Source organism: Culex pipiens, chromosome 1 (genome assembly GCF_016801865.2).
Source record: "Culex pipiens pallens isolate TS chromosome 1, TS_CPP_V2, whole genome shotgun sequence".
In the NCBI taxonomy this organism is placed as follows: Eukaryota; Metazoa; Arthropoda; class Insecta; order Diptera; family Culicidae; genus Culex; species Culex pipiens.
The window spans coordinates 63,199,537-63,212,734 of NC_068937.1; the positions used below are offsets into that span (position 1 = coordinate 63,199,537).

The window sequence follows — 13,198 nt, forward strand, 5'->3', positions numbered from 1 at the left end:
TTACGCAAAGAAAGTAAATAAATCTTTCCCAGTTCCCCAAAGAGGAGCACGTCGAATTCAACGGCAATTTTTACTCAACTTTAAAGAAAGTTAACATTCCATAGGTCGCATGCCCTACGGTGTCAGAATCGAAAGAAATGGCTGGCAAAAATTCAAATTTGTACCAATTCATTCACAGCAAAAAAGTTTGTTTTTCAAGTTGTGGCAATGTGTTGAAATAAAAAAGTGCGAAAAATTAAATAGGCTAAACTGTGGCAATTTTTTTTTGTTTGCTTTTTAAATCCAGTTCTACGATGTTGTTTCTTCACGCCACATTTTAATTTCATGGGAAGCACAGGTTTAATATTGTTCAATCTAGATGACATTTCTATGTAACGCGCAAAAAAAAAAACAATAGTTTTAAATGAGCAAAAGAATAGTCAGTTCATGAAATGTATTTTTTTAAATGAAAATGCTGATAAGTCAACATTCGGTGTACGATAGAAATAAATGCCTTTCAATTGAAAATATTTTAATCAATCTATTAATGCAATTCACAATTATTTGTGAAATTGATTTAAATTTTTTTAATTTTTTGTTCAACTCAAATTACAATACTTCTCATTTTCTCCTCATAAGAAAGGACTGGTTTAGGTTGACAGAAGCGGCCATGTTGAAAGTGGTTTAGTTTGACAATAGGTTTTTTTCTCTTTGTTTATCCCATCCCAGAGTTAGTCAAGTAAAGTAAAATAGATAAGTTACTTAGAAAAGTACGCAACTTACGGCCGTCATCTACAATCAACATAGAAAACTTGCTGGGCTGATATACGTTGCTATGCAGCTGTTTGTTAACCTTTGATATGGAAACTTCAACTTACCGTAGATTTTGAAATTTTCCAAGTCCAAGTCAAGTTTCTAATTTGATGGAAAAGGCATCAAATATTCATCCATTGATTCAAATTGCAAAGTGCAATTTACTGTTTAATAAATAATATAATTTTGGAAATGTGATATCAATATTAAAATTCAGTTTTTATTGTTGTAAAACTAGTTTAATATGTCAGATTTACATAAAAAGTTACTATACGATACTTAGTTACATACAACTGTTATATAATTTACGAATGTTTATTTTAAACTACATTAAATTAAACTTTACTCACTTGTTTCGATACTGTTTGTTGAAAAAAAAATAGCATCGACTTTGTTTTATTCTCTACCTGTTGTTTAATCGCAATTTAAAACTAGAAATAAAAATCGGCTGCATAATCATCATCTTTTGCAACTTGTACAACATCTTCACTGTTCACTAGGTTTATTAAAATATAGCAACAATGCTGTTCACACTGTGTGCTAATGGCACTTTCGGAAAGGCAAGACGGTTCTTCCTTTAGCACAATTCGTTGCAGTTGAAAAGTATGTGTTTAGTCCTGTTGACGTAAGATTTTTCAGTATTTTTTTATAAGGAACTTTTGTAGAAAAAATAACTCAAAACACAAGAAGTGACACAAATTTTATGAGTTTTCTTGTTTATTCCTCAAAAAAATTGTTTATAAACTAGGAAACTGAGACAATCACAGAAAACTATCTCTTACTGCTGGAAAGTGTTTCTGATTTAAAAATAATTTGAGTAAGTTCCTACTGGTTCTAATCTATTGCGCTGAAATATTTTTAAACGAATTGAAAGAGTAATAGTTGAACACGTTTTATTCGTTCAGCCGTCGTAATGAGAATGGGTGCGTTGCTTATTTACACGTGAAGAACATGATTTAAAAGATACCTTGATTTCACTCAAAAAATTTCTGATACGATAGAGAGAAAATCTCTTAGGTCATGTTACTTGTTTTTTTCTTGCATTATCTTTTGCGTCTGTTTTTAAGCTAATACAGAGCCCTCTTTTTACGCGGTGGCGTTACGCTTTTTATTTCGTCGATTTCTCTAAAACCATACAATATTTTTGAAAGCTGTATTATGAAACTGTATTAACCAAAAGATATAACCGGGTACTTAGCCAAATGGTGAAGCGATCTGCCTTTCAAGCAGACGATCAGAATCCCGCCCGGTCACCTCGCCACCGACAACAACTACAACAACTAGCGGTGGGTGAGTGGGGAATGGACGGGAAGATGACCAACCAACCACACCGCAACGCGTGACGGAAGGAAGGAATACTCTTCCAACAAGACCCCCAGGAGATCATCAACATTCATCAAGACGAAAAACAATAGATCCCGGATCTATAAATAGACGCACGGCTCCGTGATGGCAAGGCCGATTGAGCCAGTTAGGGTATAGGTTAAGATAAAGACAAAGAATAAAAAAACCAAAAGATAATCTCTATCTCAGCACAAATTTCATGATCTTAGAAATTTTGAACTTGTTCTTGCTTATTGCCATTTCCAAACGATGTTTTTTTTCCTCAAAAGTCAGTCTTTACAATTTTAATAGGGTCGAAAGCTGAAATGAACGTGCGACTGTTTTATAAACATTAGAGTGAGTCACCATGTAGGCACCTTCCACCGAATTAATAATTGCAGTAATTCAACTACAATCATTATAACGCATTTTTTTTTTTGCATAGCATCTCCTGGACTATGCTTGACGATTTTTGATTTAAATAAATGTGGAAGAACTCTAAATTCGTAACAGTTGAGAACGTATGTTAAATTATCTTTTTTAAATTAACTAAACATTTCCTTAAAAAATAAACCTCGCAGAAATTGCTGCAACAGCTCCTTCTTAAACTATTCTAACTCTTAACCTATGATCTAATGGATGGTAGTAAATTTACAATTCGTGCAAGGGGTGGTGGTATTTTTGTGATCGCGGGAGGGAAGAACAGGGAACAGGAAACTTTAAATTATATATCACTTTTGAAGTGGACATCCTTAGGAACACGTCCCTATAGTAGATTGTTAAAGGAACGGTTTGCTTTCGCTGTTCTTCTCCAAGTTCCCGCTTAACGTTGGATCCGGCCTTCGCCGCTTGAAGAATCCACACTTCCACAGAATGTAGGTGAGCAGCGCTAGCGCAAGCAGACCGCCTACGATCGCTACTATAATGAGCCAGATCGGGATCCATCCGTCGCCCACCTGGTCCAGCAGTTCCGGATACGCGAGCGTTTCCACCTGGAATAAGAGATTTATTGTTACTTTTTACATAAAAAGATGTAAACTCATCAAAACTAACCACAACGGTGTCCACCGGATGTTCTTGCTCCACCTCAAACACCTTGATCCGGGCTATCGACGCAATCTTCACCAGATCTACGCTGGGATAGTCCGACACCAACGTGGAGTTCCACAACCTGGCAGTGACGTTGATCAGCACCTGCGCCTTGGGCTGAACGTCGTACACATTACAGACAATAGATATACACTTGGCAGTGTTTCGTTTGCAGTCCATGTGGACAATTTCGGTCTGCTTGCCGTCCTTGTCCGTGAGTCGTTCCGCGCGAATGATCATGGAGCGATCGCGCCGGACTCGGTTCAGCGTGCTCGTCGACTCGGAAGACGACGAGTAGGTGCTTTGTTTGGCGAAGGAAATCCGCTCGGATTTTTCCGCCGCAAACGTGAGCGACTTGTTGTGCGCTCGCTGGGTGTACCGGTCCATCTGGACCAGCTCGTTGAGGACGGAGGTCTTTTTCAGCCCCAGCGGGTTGATCGACTTGGGGGGTTCGACAACGCAGTCACCGCCGTTGGTGGCTGAAAATGTTTCAATGTTTTAAACAAAATTTTAAAGATTCTTGGCGAAAATCATACCATCAACCGTCGGAATATCCGTCAAATAGAGCAACCACTTTCCCTGGGGTTTGTCGTTGGCGACCTGGTGCGGCCACTGAATGTTGACCTGAACCTTGGGGGCTCGCCACGGTCCATCGTTGTAGATCTGGGTGAAAAAATGTTGGTATTATTCATCGGAAACTATCGTGCAATATCATGTTTTTTTACCAAATAAATGTGCTGCACGGCTGTGCCGATGTCCTCCACGGTTTCCATCGCACTTTCCCCTTTCACATCTCCACCGTAGAAAGTTTGTTCCGGATGGGCAGCTCTGTAAAAAAAGAAATGAAATTAATTTAAGCTGTGGTTAATGTTGAAGGTACCAATTAGAAATAGAATTCATATTTTTATCTGGACCTTTTGATGAGCAAAAGTAAGTCAACAAATAAGCATTGATCAAATTAACAATTTTTGTTTCTTAGAACCTATTTTTTCTGTAATCACAACTTTGCCGAAGATGTCGATACGATCAGGAAAATTATACTAGATATATCTAGGTTTTCAAACATGGATAACGTAATGAATGGTAACACATCGGGTAACTATTTTGACTTTCCAGGCAGGCATAACGACGTTACCATACGCTACCATTTATAACGTCCTCGAATCTCAATGACCGGGATTAATTTTTGATAATTTGATTCTGTTAAACGCAGGGAAATTGTGTGTTGGTATACAAACAAACGTTTACACAAGATATGTCAATAAAATAGTTTATCTTTTAAGTACCCACCCCGAAATGCTAATCTTGGCGCGCTTGATCACGTTCACCGCCAACGTGGCGCTTTGCCGGGTGCCCTCGAGCAGCGTCGAGGTCGTGTTGACAAACACCTGGAACGACAGCCGCGACACCAGATCGTCCACCCGTTGCGGATCGAAGCGCAACGAAAGCTTTGCCTCGGCATTTCGCCGCATCGGATTTCCCAGATTGCAGTCCACGAGGGTGGCGTTGAACTGGTTGCACGTGTAGAGGCTCTGCGTTTTATGGGTGAGTGGAATGGAGAAGAGGGGTGGGATAATTGTTAGTAAACGAAACTGCTTTCTTGCATCAATGAAGACAGAGGGCGGCCGATACCTTGGTTCCACTGTATGATATGCTGGGGTCATGTTTCACAAATAAGTGAGTTTCATACGCTGAGTCGGCTAAATTGGTCACACTGACGTTCAGTTGGATGGCGCGATCACGTCCCAGAACTAGCGAGTAGGAGTTGTCTGCTGGATATTAATAAATCGTTAGAAAAAGATGATAGATTAGACGACTGTAAGGTACCCTGCTTCTCCAATGAAAGCTTAGCGTTCATGTCGATCTTCGATTGACAGATGCCATCGTTTCCGCAGTCCTTCTGGAAGGTCGCTTCGAACGTCCGGACCGCTTGCGTCTGATCCAAGATAGGATCGAGTGTGTCTAGGGCGGACTCGGGCAGTGTATTATCTAAGATGGTGTAATTAAGTCGGAATCGGATAGGATTCTGAATATCCCGGGTGTTGTCCTTGATGTAGACGATCTCCTTCCGACACTCCTGGCGCCCATCGGTGATCACGCTGATCTGTTTGCGCAGGATGTTGGAGCGAGTTCCCCGGTCTGGGCCGAAGTAGACGCGTGAAAACTTTTTCAAGTACGTTTCCGCCTCGATCGTGTAGATCAGGTTCAGGTGCTGAGATTGACTGCTCGAGTGGCCGGACTCTTCGTACGGTTCGATGGAACAGCAGGCTTGGAAGGAAAAGCTGGAAAGGATCAAGTTAAGGCGATTTGCTACAGTTTTAAAGTTCATTAACTAACCATGTCGCATTGGCGCCAGGATCGGCTGGACAACCCTTCTTGGTCGGATCGATGTTCTGTAGCTCTAATCCAATAACTGAGGTCTTGATGTTGGTAATGGGCCGCGCCAATAACGTCGTTACAGCGGCCGAATCATACGCTCCAATGACCAAATCGGGATAAGTATTGTTGTCTAGATCAACACCCCCGGAAAGGGCACCTCCAAAAGTCTTTAGCGCTGGCACGTTCAACCCCAACCCAGATGCAGTTATGACCTGCGACGGAGCCGTAGACAATCCATTCGGCGTTCCGAGGTAGATGTAGACCACGCCGTTGCCCTCGTACGGGGCACCGATCGCTATATCCTCACATCCGTCCTTGTTGATATCGCCGAGATTTGCGAGTGCCATGCCGAACCTCGACTCGAGCTTACCAGTCAGCTTTGTCGTGTAATTATCAGTGAAGTTGTTGTTCCTGTTCTGGTATACGTAAACGGCTCCTCCCTCAGACTTTGAAAAGTAAAATGGCGCCGATACAAGTAGATCTGGGGCACTGCAAAAAGAAACGGATTAAAGAACAACTCCAATGTCCAAGACCCCTAAGCAGAACTCACTGATCACCATTCACGTCGGCAGTTGCCAGCACGTAACCGAAGCTGGAGCCAAACTGCTCTCCACGCAGCTCACGCTCTTTGAAGATCGGATTCCGCTTGTTCTTATTGGAAAATATGATCACCTGACCGTTGCCTCGGGCTCGCGGTGCACCTCCCGCGTAGGACATGTAATCGCCAAAGAACTTTCCTCCCGTTACGGCCATACCTTGTAAAGGAAAATGTCAAATTTGAAATCATTTCTGGTTTTAAACGTACAGGCGTCCCTGTTTGCTAACGGTGCTAACGCTCGCGGTTGAGAACATCAATGTGACTCTCATGTTTTCGCCCTGTTCGTACTCCTGGAGCATTGTTGATATGATTGCAAGATTCCGAAGCTTGATTTTGACAAGTCTCACGAGAATCAGCACAGTCACCAGATCTCAACTCACCCAAATAGCTGTAGTTCGGAACCGGCGAGTCCGCATTATCGTGCGGCCCGTAGTATTGCGTCTTATCTCTGGACAAAAACTCTCCATCGACCTCCACCGCAAACACCGTTCCCTTCCAGGTCATCACCCCGGGTGTTCCGATCACGGCCGTCCCATCGTCCAGAATCATGCCCGACGTTCCGGACTGGCAAAAGGCGTACTGTTCGTGCTCACGCTCAGTTGATCGGCCAAGACACACTTCTACCGCGAATCCGAACGTAAAGTCGTTGTTCAGCACGTAGCACAGGCCTTGGCCCAGGTGAAGACCGCTCTCTTTCGATTGTCCCTTGGATTGGACTTTCATGTATCGGTGGGCGCATACGAAGATCTAAAATGTCAAATAGTTGTAGAAACTCAAATTTAAAATTCATATAACTTTTACATACTTTATTTTCCTTTCCTCCGGAGTTGACTGTGACGCCTAACCATTGATTGGTTTTAAGCTCATCACTGGTCGGTGGTAGAAGCTCATCCTCCTCCTCGTCGTCAGCTTTTGTGGAATAAAACAAAAATGTTAGTAAGGCGGAAAATAATAAGAAGAATTATGTATGTACACACGGGCACAGCAATCGTAAGGGTATTAAACAAAGTGAAATATTATATGTTGAAGTTAGTAGTATAATGAACACTCTTTTCTTTTGCTAAATAATGTACACACAATAAAATTAACGAAAATCCATGCTAGAAAATTTTGTTTTTTGTTTATATTTATATTTTTTTAATCTAAAAATTTATTCAATGTTATATAAGAAATTAACCAACTTCAAAGCTGCAAACACGCTAGATATATACACGCAAACAATGTTTTTGAAAGCAATTGATTCCATGAGTAAAACATAAGCAAAGGGTTTATGATACTAATTGAAGTCTCGATCACACTTTTTCAGTATATTTTTATATGCTTTATGACCACGGTGTTGTTCACTGTTCAGAAATGATCCCTTAGTGGTTATAAAATGATCCTGGAGCATCAAAACTTCTTAGTCCGGTGCTCCCAATAATTATTGCTTTTAGGCAAATCTGTGATGGCGTGGCCTCATGGTTCTCATCCCAAAGTTGCTGTTTGAACACTCTATGCTCAAACTCAACCCACTTCATCGAATTGTCTTTGCGGTGAACTTCACGCAGTAGGCCTGGCCGATTCAATGTGTGTGTTGTATCAATGCATTGTAGTCATGTTGTTATGCATTGGCACACCATGAATGTAAAAAGACAAGTATGCTAGGCATAAATGAAAATTTTAAAAACATTGGCAAAATAACATGGAGCAAATCCGATATTTTTAGGGGTGCTGATTTTTAGCGATGTTCGTTGTAACAGTACAACGGACTTGATATTTTTTTTTTCCTGCATGCTTTCTGAAGAACTGAAATTCGGATATTTCTTTCACTATGGAGCAATTCCATGTCAAATAGGGAATCGGTTGTACACGACCCTCTCCGATTCCAATGAAACTTTGTAGACATGTTATCCTAGGCATATATAAGCCATTTTTGTGTATATGGAGCCAGTTACACTCGATAATGACATTTGATAAGGTCGTAAGGGATTTAAATATTTTTGTATTTCGTAATTTAAATATTGCTGTATCTTGAAGCCGTTGCATCGTATCAAAAAGTGGTCAAAGACATTCTTGTAGGAAATTTGACGGGCTTCCCGAAAAAAATACACTGAAAGAAAAAAACACTCCACTTTTATGAGATTTTTTGATTTCAAAGTTTAAAAGTCAAATTTAAAGATGAGCCCACGATTTTTTTCGTTCAAATTTTTTGTGAAAATAGCCTAAGGTGTTACAAAAAGACTCACGAAAAATGCAGGATGGAGCAACACACCTAAAAAAATACAAAAATAATTTACTGTAACTGTTTTTTTTTTTGAAAAGTGCTCTAAACGTCAAAATTTTCAAAATCCGAGTACGAGAATCGATTCTCCAGACAATTTCACTTAAAAGTCTCCATATTGACCATTGTCCTTAGTCCAATCCTTGTGAAGTTACAGCGGTTTTAAAAATAAAAATGTTGAAAAAATAGGTTTTTTGATGGTTGTTGGCAATTTCTATATGACAGATTTGATTTTTCAGTCTCGAAAATATTTTTACTGGAAAGCTCGTCCAATTTCCCATAAGTTTGTCTTTGACCACATTTCAATTGGATGTATGGGCTTACAGATATAAGCTAATTTACTATCCAGGTTACTATACTACACTGAAAAAATATTATGTTTTCAGTTATGAGCAATGTTATTAGCTTATATCTGTAAGCCCATACATCCAATTGAAATGTGGTCAAAGACAAACTTATGGGAAATTGGACGAGCTTTCCAGTAAAAATATTTTCGAGACTGAAAAATCATCTCTGTCATATAGAAATTGCCAACAACCATCAAAAAACCTATTTTTTCAACATTTTTATTTTTAAAACCGCTGTAACTTCACAAGGATTGGACTAAGGACAATGGTCAATATGGAGACTTTTATGTAAAATTGTCTGGAGAATCGATTCTCGTACTCGGATTTTGAAAATTTTGACGTTTAGAGCACTTTTCAAAAAAACAGTTTCAGTAAATTATTTTTGTATTGTTTTAGGTGAGTTGCTCCATCCTGCATTTTTCGTGAGTCTTTTTGTAACATCTTATGCTATTTTCACAAAAATTTCGAACGAAAAAAAATCGTGGGCTCACCTTTAAATTTGACTTTTAAACTTTAAAATCAACAAATCTCATAAAAGTGGAGTGTTTTTTTCTTTCAGTGTATTTTTTTCGGAAAGCCCGTCAAATTTCCTACAAGAATGTCTTTGACCACTTTTTGATACGATGCAACGGCTTCAAGATACAGCAATATTTAAATTACGAAATACAAAAATATTTAAATCCCTTACGCCCTTATCAAATGTCATTATCGAGTGTAACTGGCTCCATATACACAAAAATGGCTTATATATGCCTAGGATAACATGTCTACAAAGTTTCATTGAAATCGGAGAGGGTCGAGAAAAAAGTACCTAAAAAATTACTGTTTTGGGCTGGAATTGCTCTATGTTTTATCTACTAAAAAAATAAGTTTTTCTAATGGTTGCTATTCAAGTATGGACCGATTTTAAATTATTATAAATATTTGTCTGAAGTTTATAAAAGTTTTGAAATTTAATTAAATGAACCTTTGTTTTTTTTTTTTAAGCAGTTCCATAACCAGATTATTCGGTACCCTAAATTTTTTTTTATGGTTTGACGTTTGCGGGGAGAGTCGAATAAATTAAATCAAATCTTTTCGTGCATCGACCAATTTAGCACCCTTCACAACCCTTGGAAACACAAGTTTCAAACTTCGAACGATTTTTACCAGTTTCACCACTCTAATTGCCAAACAAATATACAAATACGAAGGATTTTAAAAATTGGCATCTTTTTGTACACTACAACTGGATTAACTTTAAAGAGATTCGATGTAATAGTAATCTCTTTTCGGCATATTTATTCAAGATGATATTTGCTACAAATCCAAACAATCAGTTTTGATAATCACGAGTGAAATTGATATTTCCAGATGAATTAGGCCGTTGCAAATATTTTAAAATATAATAAAATTTAATGATTGCAAAACAACATGGCAGGTGTAATATGCATTTCAAAATACTTTTTTAATTCAACTGTTTGAACCATGGATTGTGACTTTAATTTTCGTTTCAAAATTTTGTTTTTTTAACTTTGCGAGTTTTTTTTTAGAGGGTAACAACGTTCTACAAAGTTAAAAAGCAGACAATTTCACCAATAGGGATAGAAGATTTTGAAAAACAGTTACCTTGACTCGGGAGGGTCTCTCCGACTAGCTCCAGAGTGAATTAGTGAGGCTCATTCAAGGTAGATAAAAAATAAATTTTAGACTAGCCGTGCATCCACTTGGTTTCATATAAAAATCCATATTTTCTGTGCATTTAGGTTTTGAAATGTTGAGTTCAAAACATAGTTATTTTCAGATAACCTAACTCATTTTTGATTTGGGAGTGAAGAAGGCACTAAGTCAGTTTTACTTCATATCGAAGTTTTTTTTGTACCAAACTCCAATGTCAATGTACGCTTTCATTGCACTGCACAAACATGCGGATAAGGAGAATGTTATCAGCAGCGGCAGCAGCGACTGCTTCTATTTACATATCCTAATTCAGGTGGGACGAACGACAAACCGTTGTGCTGTTTACCATTTAATGTGTTATCAGCATGGCTTCATGCTTTAACCTTAAGGTTTCGCAAAATAAAATGAATTAAATTGTATCTTGAAACTTTATAATTTTTCGAAAAAATAACTGTTTGATGTTGTTTAGATTGTTTTTTTAGTATCGTGAGTTGTGTAAACCTAGAGTTGTTAAAAACAATCGTGCAGTCGATGATTGCTTACGGTTACGATGCTGTATGTGTTGCATGCTACTGTTATCCTTTGTACAGTGAAATTAGCTTGAACACGTGCTTTTCGTTATATTATGAAAGGTAGAAAGAAATCAACACTCACAGTGAAACTTGGGTTAGCAAGCAAATTTATAGGAAAAACGAAAACTAATCAAAGCTCCCTTTACCACTTACTTTCGTAAATACCAGAAGGCTCTACACAAGTTTATTACGTAACAAGGCACATTTAGTCAATTAAGTTGCGTTGATTTGGATTTGGATTGTTTGGTTTTGTTTAGAGAGAGAAGGCGTCAGTAAACGATTTCACAGTTTCATAAAAGAAAAGAAATGATATTAGTTGCTGGATTATCAACGATTTTATCAATATTCGATTGTCAATTAATAGTCTAATGAATGGTAAAACGCTATGTTTATCTGTCGAGGTCAAATTAGTCACTTTTTATTTCCCTATTAGTTGGACGTCGTATAACTTTTAATTAGGAATATAAATCGTCCTACGAATCTAATCTATAATCGCTTGAAACTTCAGTCTAAGAACGACATGTTATAAATTGATCATCAGTTTCGAGTAAGAGGAAAATGCTTACTTCTTCGACCGTCTGTTTTAAGCTGTTCGCAATCGTTGCTCAATTGCGTGATTGGACATTTGAACAAGGCTCCTGATCGATTGGACGAAGGCTGCAGGTTCTGACCCAAGGGAGCACCGACGAGGATCCTGAAAAGAAAGGAAAGAATTGTTTTAGTTGAAAATGAACTTTTTCAAACGTTATCACAGTCACATTAAAGTTTTATTTTTAACACAAGTTTTTTTTTTTCAATGCATAATTTTACAAAAATCTCGTCTCAAAGTTCACCATAAAAGTCAAGGTTACACAAAGTCATGCTCTGCTTGATCATGAACTTTTCTCGGCGTCCGATTCTGCACGCAATTCTGTTGTAATACTGCTGATACCAGGTCTGAAACGCACATTTTTCTTTACGGAGGAAACATTCTTGATTGCCTTGCATAAATGCGTGCAATTTGCATATGTTCATCGCGGGAGCATTAATTAATTGCACGCTTCAATTTATTATCTTGTCTGTGGTGTCCGGCTGGTGGAGGGAATTGAATAAAAATGATCGAAACTTGTTTCGATACAAGAAGAAGATTTCTGTGCAATCATTAGCAATTTATCTCTGCCAATCTTACAGAGGAAAGAGACGCTTTAAAATCACTCTCAAATCCAACCTTCACACATACATATCGATTCAAAATCAAAGTCTAAACCCATGTCTGTGAGTTATTCTATGCCAAAGGAAAGGGAACCTTTATTTGTTTCTTGTATAATCGCGATAATTCGTAATGCTTGCAAGTGAACCATTCATTGCACATACATATCCAGAGTTTTTTTTGAAAAGGACCAATAAACTATTGTCTTTCATATGTTTAAAGGACCTAATCAAAAAAAAACTCTAGATATTTACATAGGACTTTAGGACACTATTGTCAGATGTCTTTAGTTCTTCTTCTCCAACGGAATTTTTCGATTGAATCTGAATTAATTTAAATTAAAAACCTGAACTGAAATTCATATAGAAAATCATATGCTGGCGGCGATCTTCGACCAAATTTATGTTGATGAAACATGCACATTTTGCACTTATCCATGCAGTTTAAAGTTCAGATTAACTAAAAGGATCGCCAAAGTATAAGGCCCATCTCCCGCGATCATGGCACGTTAAGGCTGCCTTTTTATTTATGTCCCACATAACATCGACGGCAGTCGAGATAAATTGCCCACTTCACCCCACTTCCCTCCTTTTCCAACAAAAGAGATATCTCGATAGCACTGCGAAGAAGTCAATTATTTATTTTTTGCCTTTGCTAATTTTCATTCTTCCTTTTGATTGGGCACTGTGTCACTGCTGGAAGGGCCCCCTACCCTCTCGATCGCCCCGGAGATGCCGGAGATCCCGGACGTTAACAATGGTTTGGAATAGTGTCGAGGAGAGTTTTGCACACTTTTAACCAACATCAACGACGACAACGCGTATACGATGATGATGGTATTTTCACGATCAATATTTGCACCATATGAGTTTGCGCTCGGGACGGGAACCGCGCAGCCAAGTCGTCGAATCCGGGCCGCGCCAAAGTGGGCCGGCTCTTGAGTGAGAGAGTACGAAAGATGCTGTGGTAGCACATGTACGAGGCCAAGAG

The 13,198-nt window shown here is 38.6% G+C and overlaps 1 protein-coding gene across 5 annotated transcripts in view; it reads right to left on the minus strand.

The window, feature by feature from the left end:
- Positions 1-2,807: 2,807 nt before the first annotated feature.
- LOC120418085 (integrin alpha-PS1-like) overlaps positions 2,808-13,198 on the minus strand; it is a 40,424-nt gene continuing 30,033 nt past the window's right edge. For 2 of the 5 annotated variants that reach the window (XM_039580348.2, XM_039580350.2), the window contains exons 3-15: positions 11,586-11,713; positions 11,173-11,193; positions 6,987-7,090; positions 6,562-6,928; positions 6,134-6,338; positions 5,542-6,072; positions 5,032-5,486; positions 4,837-4,976; positions 4,495-4,736; positions 3,930-4,032; positions 3,741-3,867; positions 3,169-3,683; positions 2,808-3,107 (exon numbers count right to left, since the gene is read on the minus strand). In XM_039580348.2, coding sequence (XP_039436282.1) covers positions 2,895-3,107; positions 3,169-3,683; positions 3,741-3,867; positions 3,930-4,032; positions 4,495-4,736; positions 4,837-4,976; positions 5,032-5,486; positions 5,542-6,072; positions 6,134-6,338; positions 6,562-6,928; positions 6,987-7,090; positions 11,173-11,193; positions 11,586-11,713 — 3,151 coding nt within the window. In that variant the 3' untranslated portion in view covers positions 2,808-2,894. The remainder of the gene's footprint in view (positions 3,108-3,168; positions 3,684-3,740; positions 3,868-3,929; positions 4,033-4,494; positions 4,737-4,836; positions 4,977-5,031; positions 5,487-5,541; positions 6,073-6,133; positions 6,339-6,561; positions 6,929-6,986; positions 7,091-11,172; positions 11,194-11,585; positions 11,714-13,198) is intronic. The other 3 variants (XM_039580351.2, XM_039580353.1, XM_039580352.1) reach the window with 3 other exon arrangements.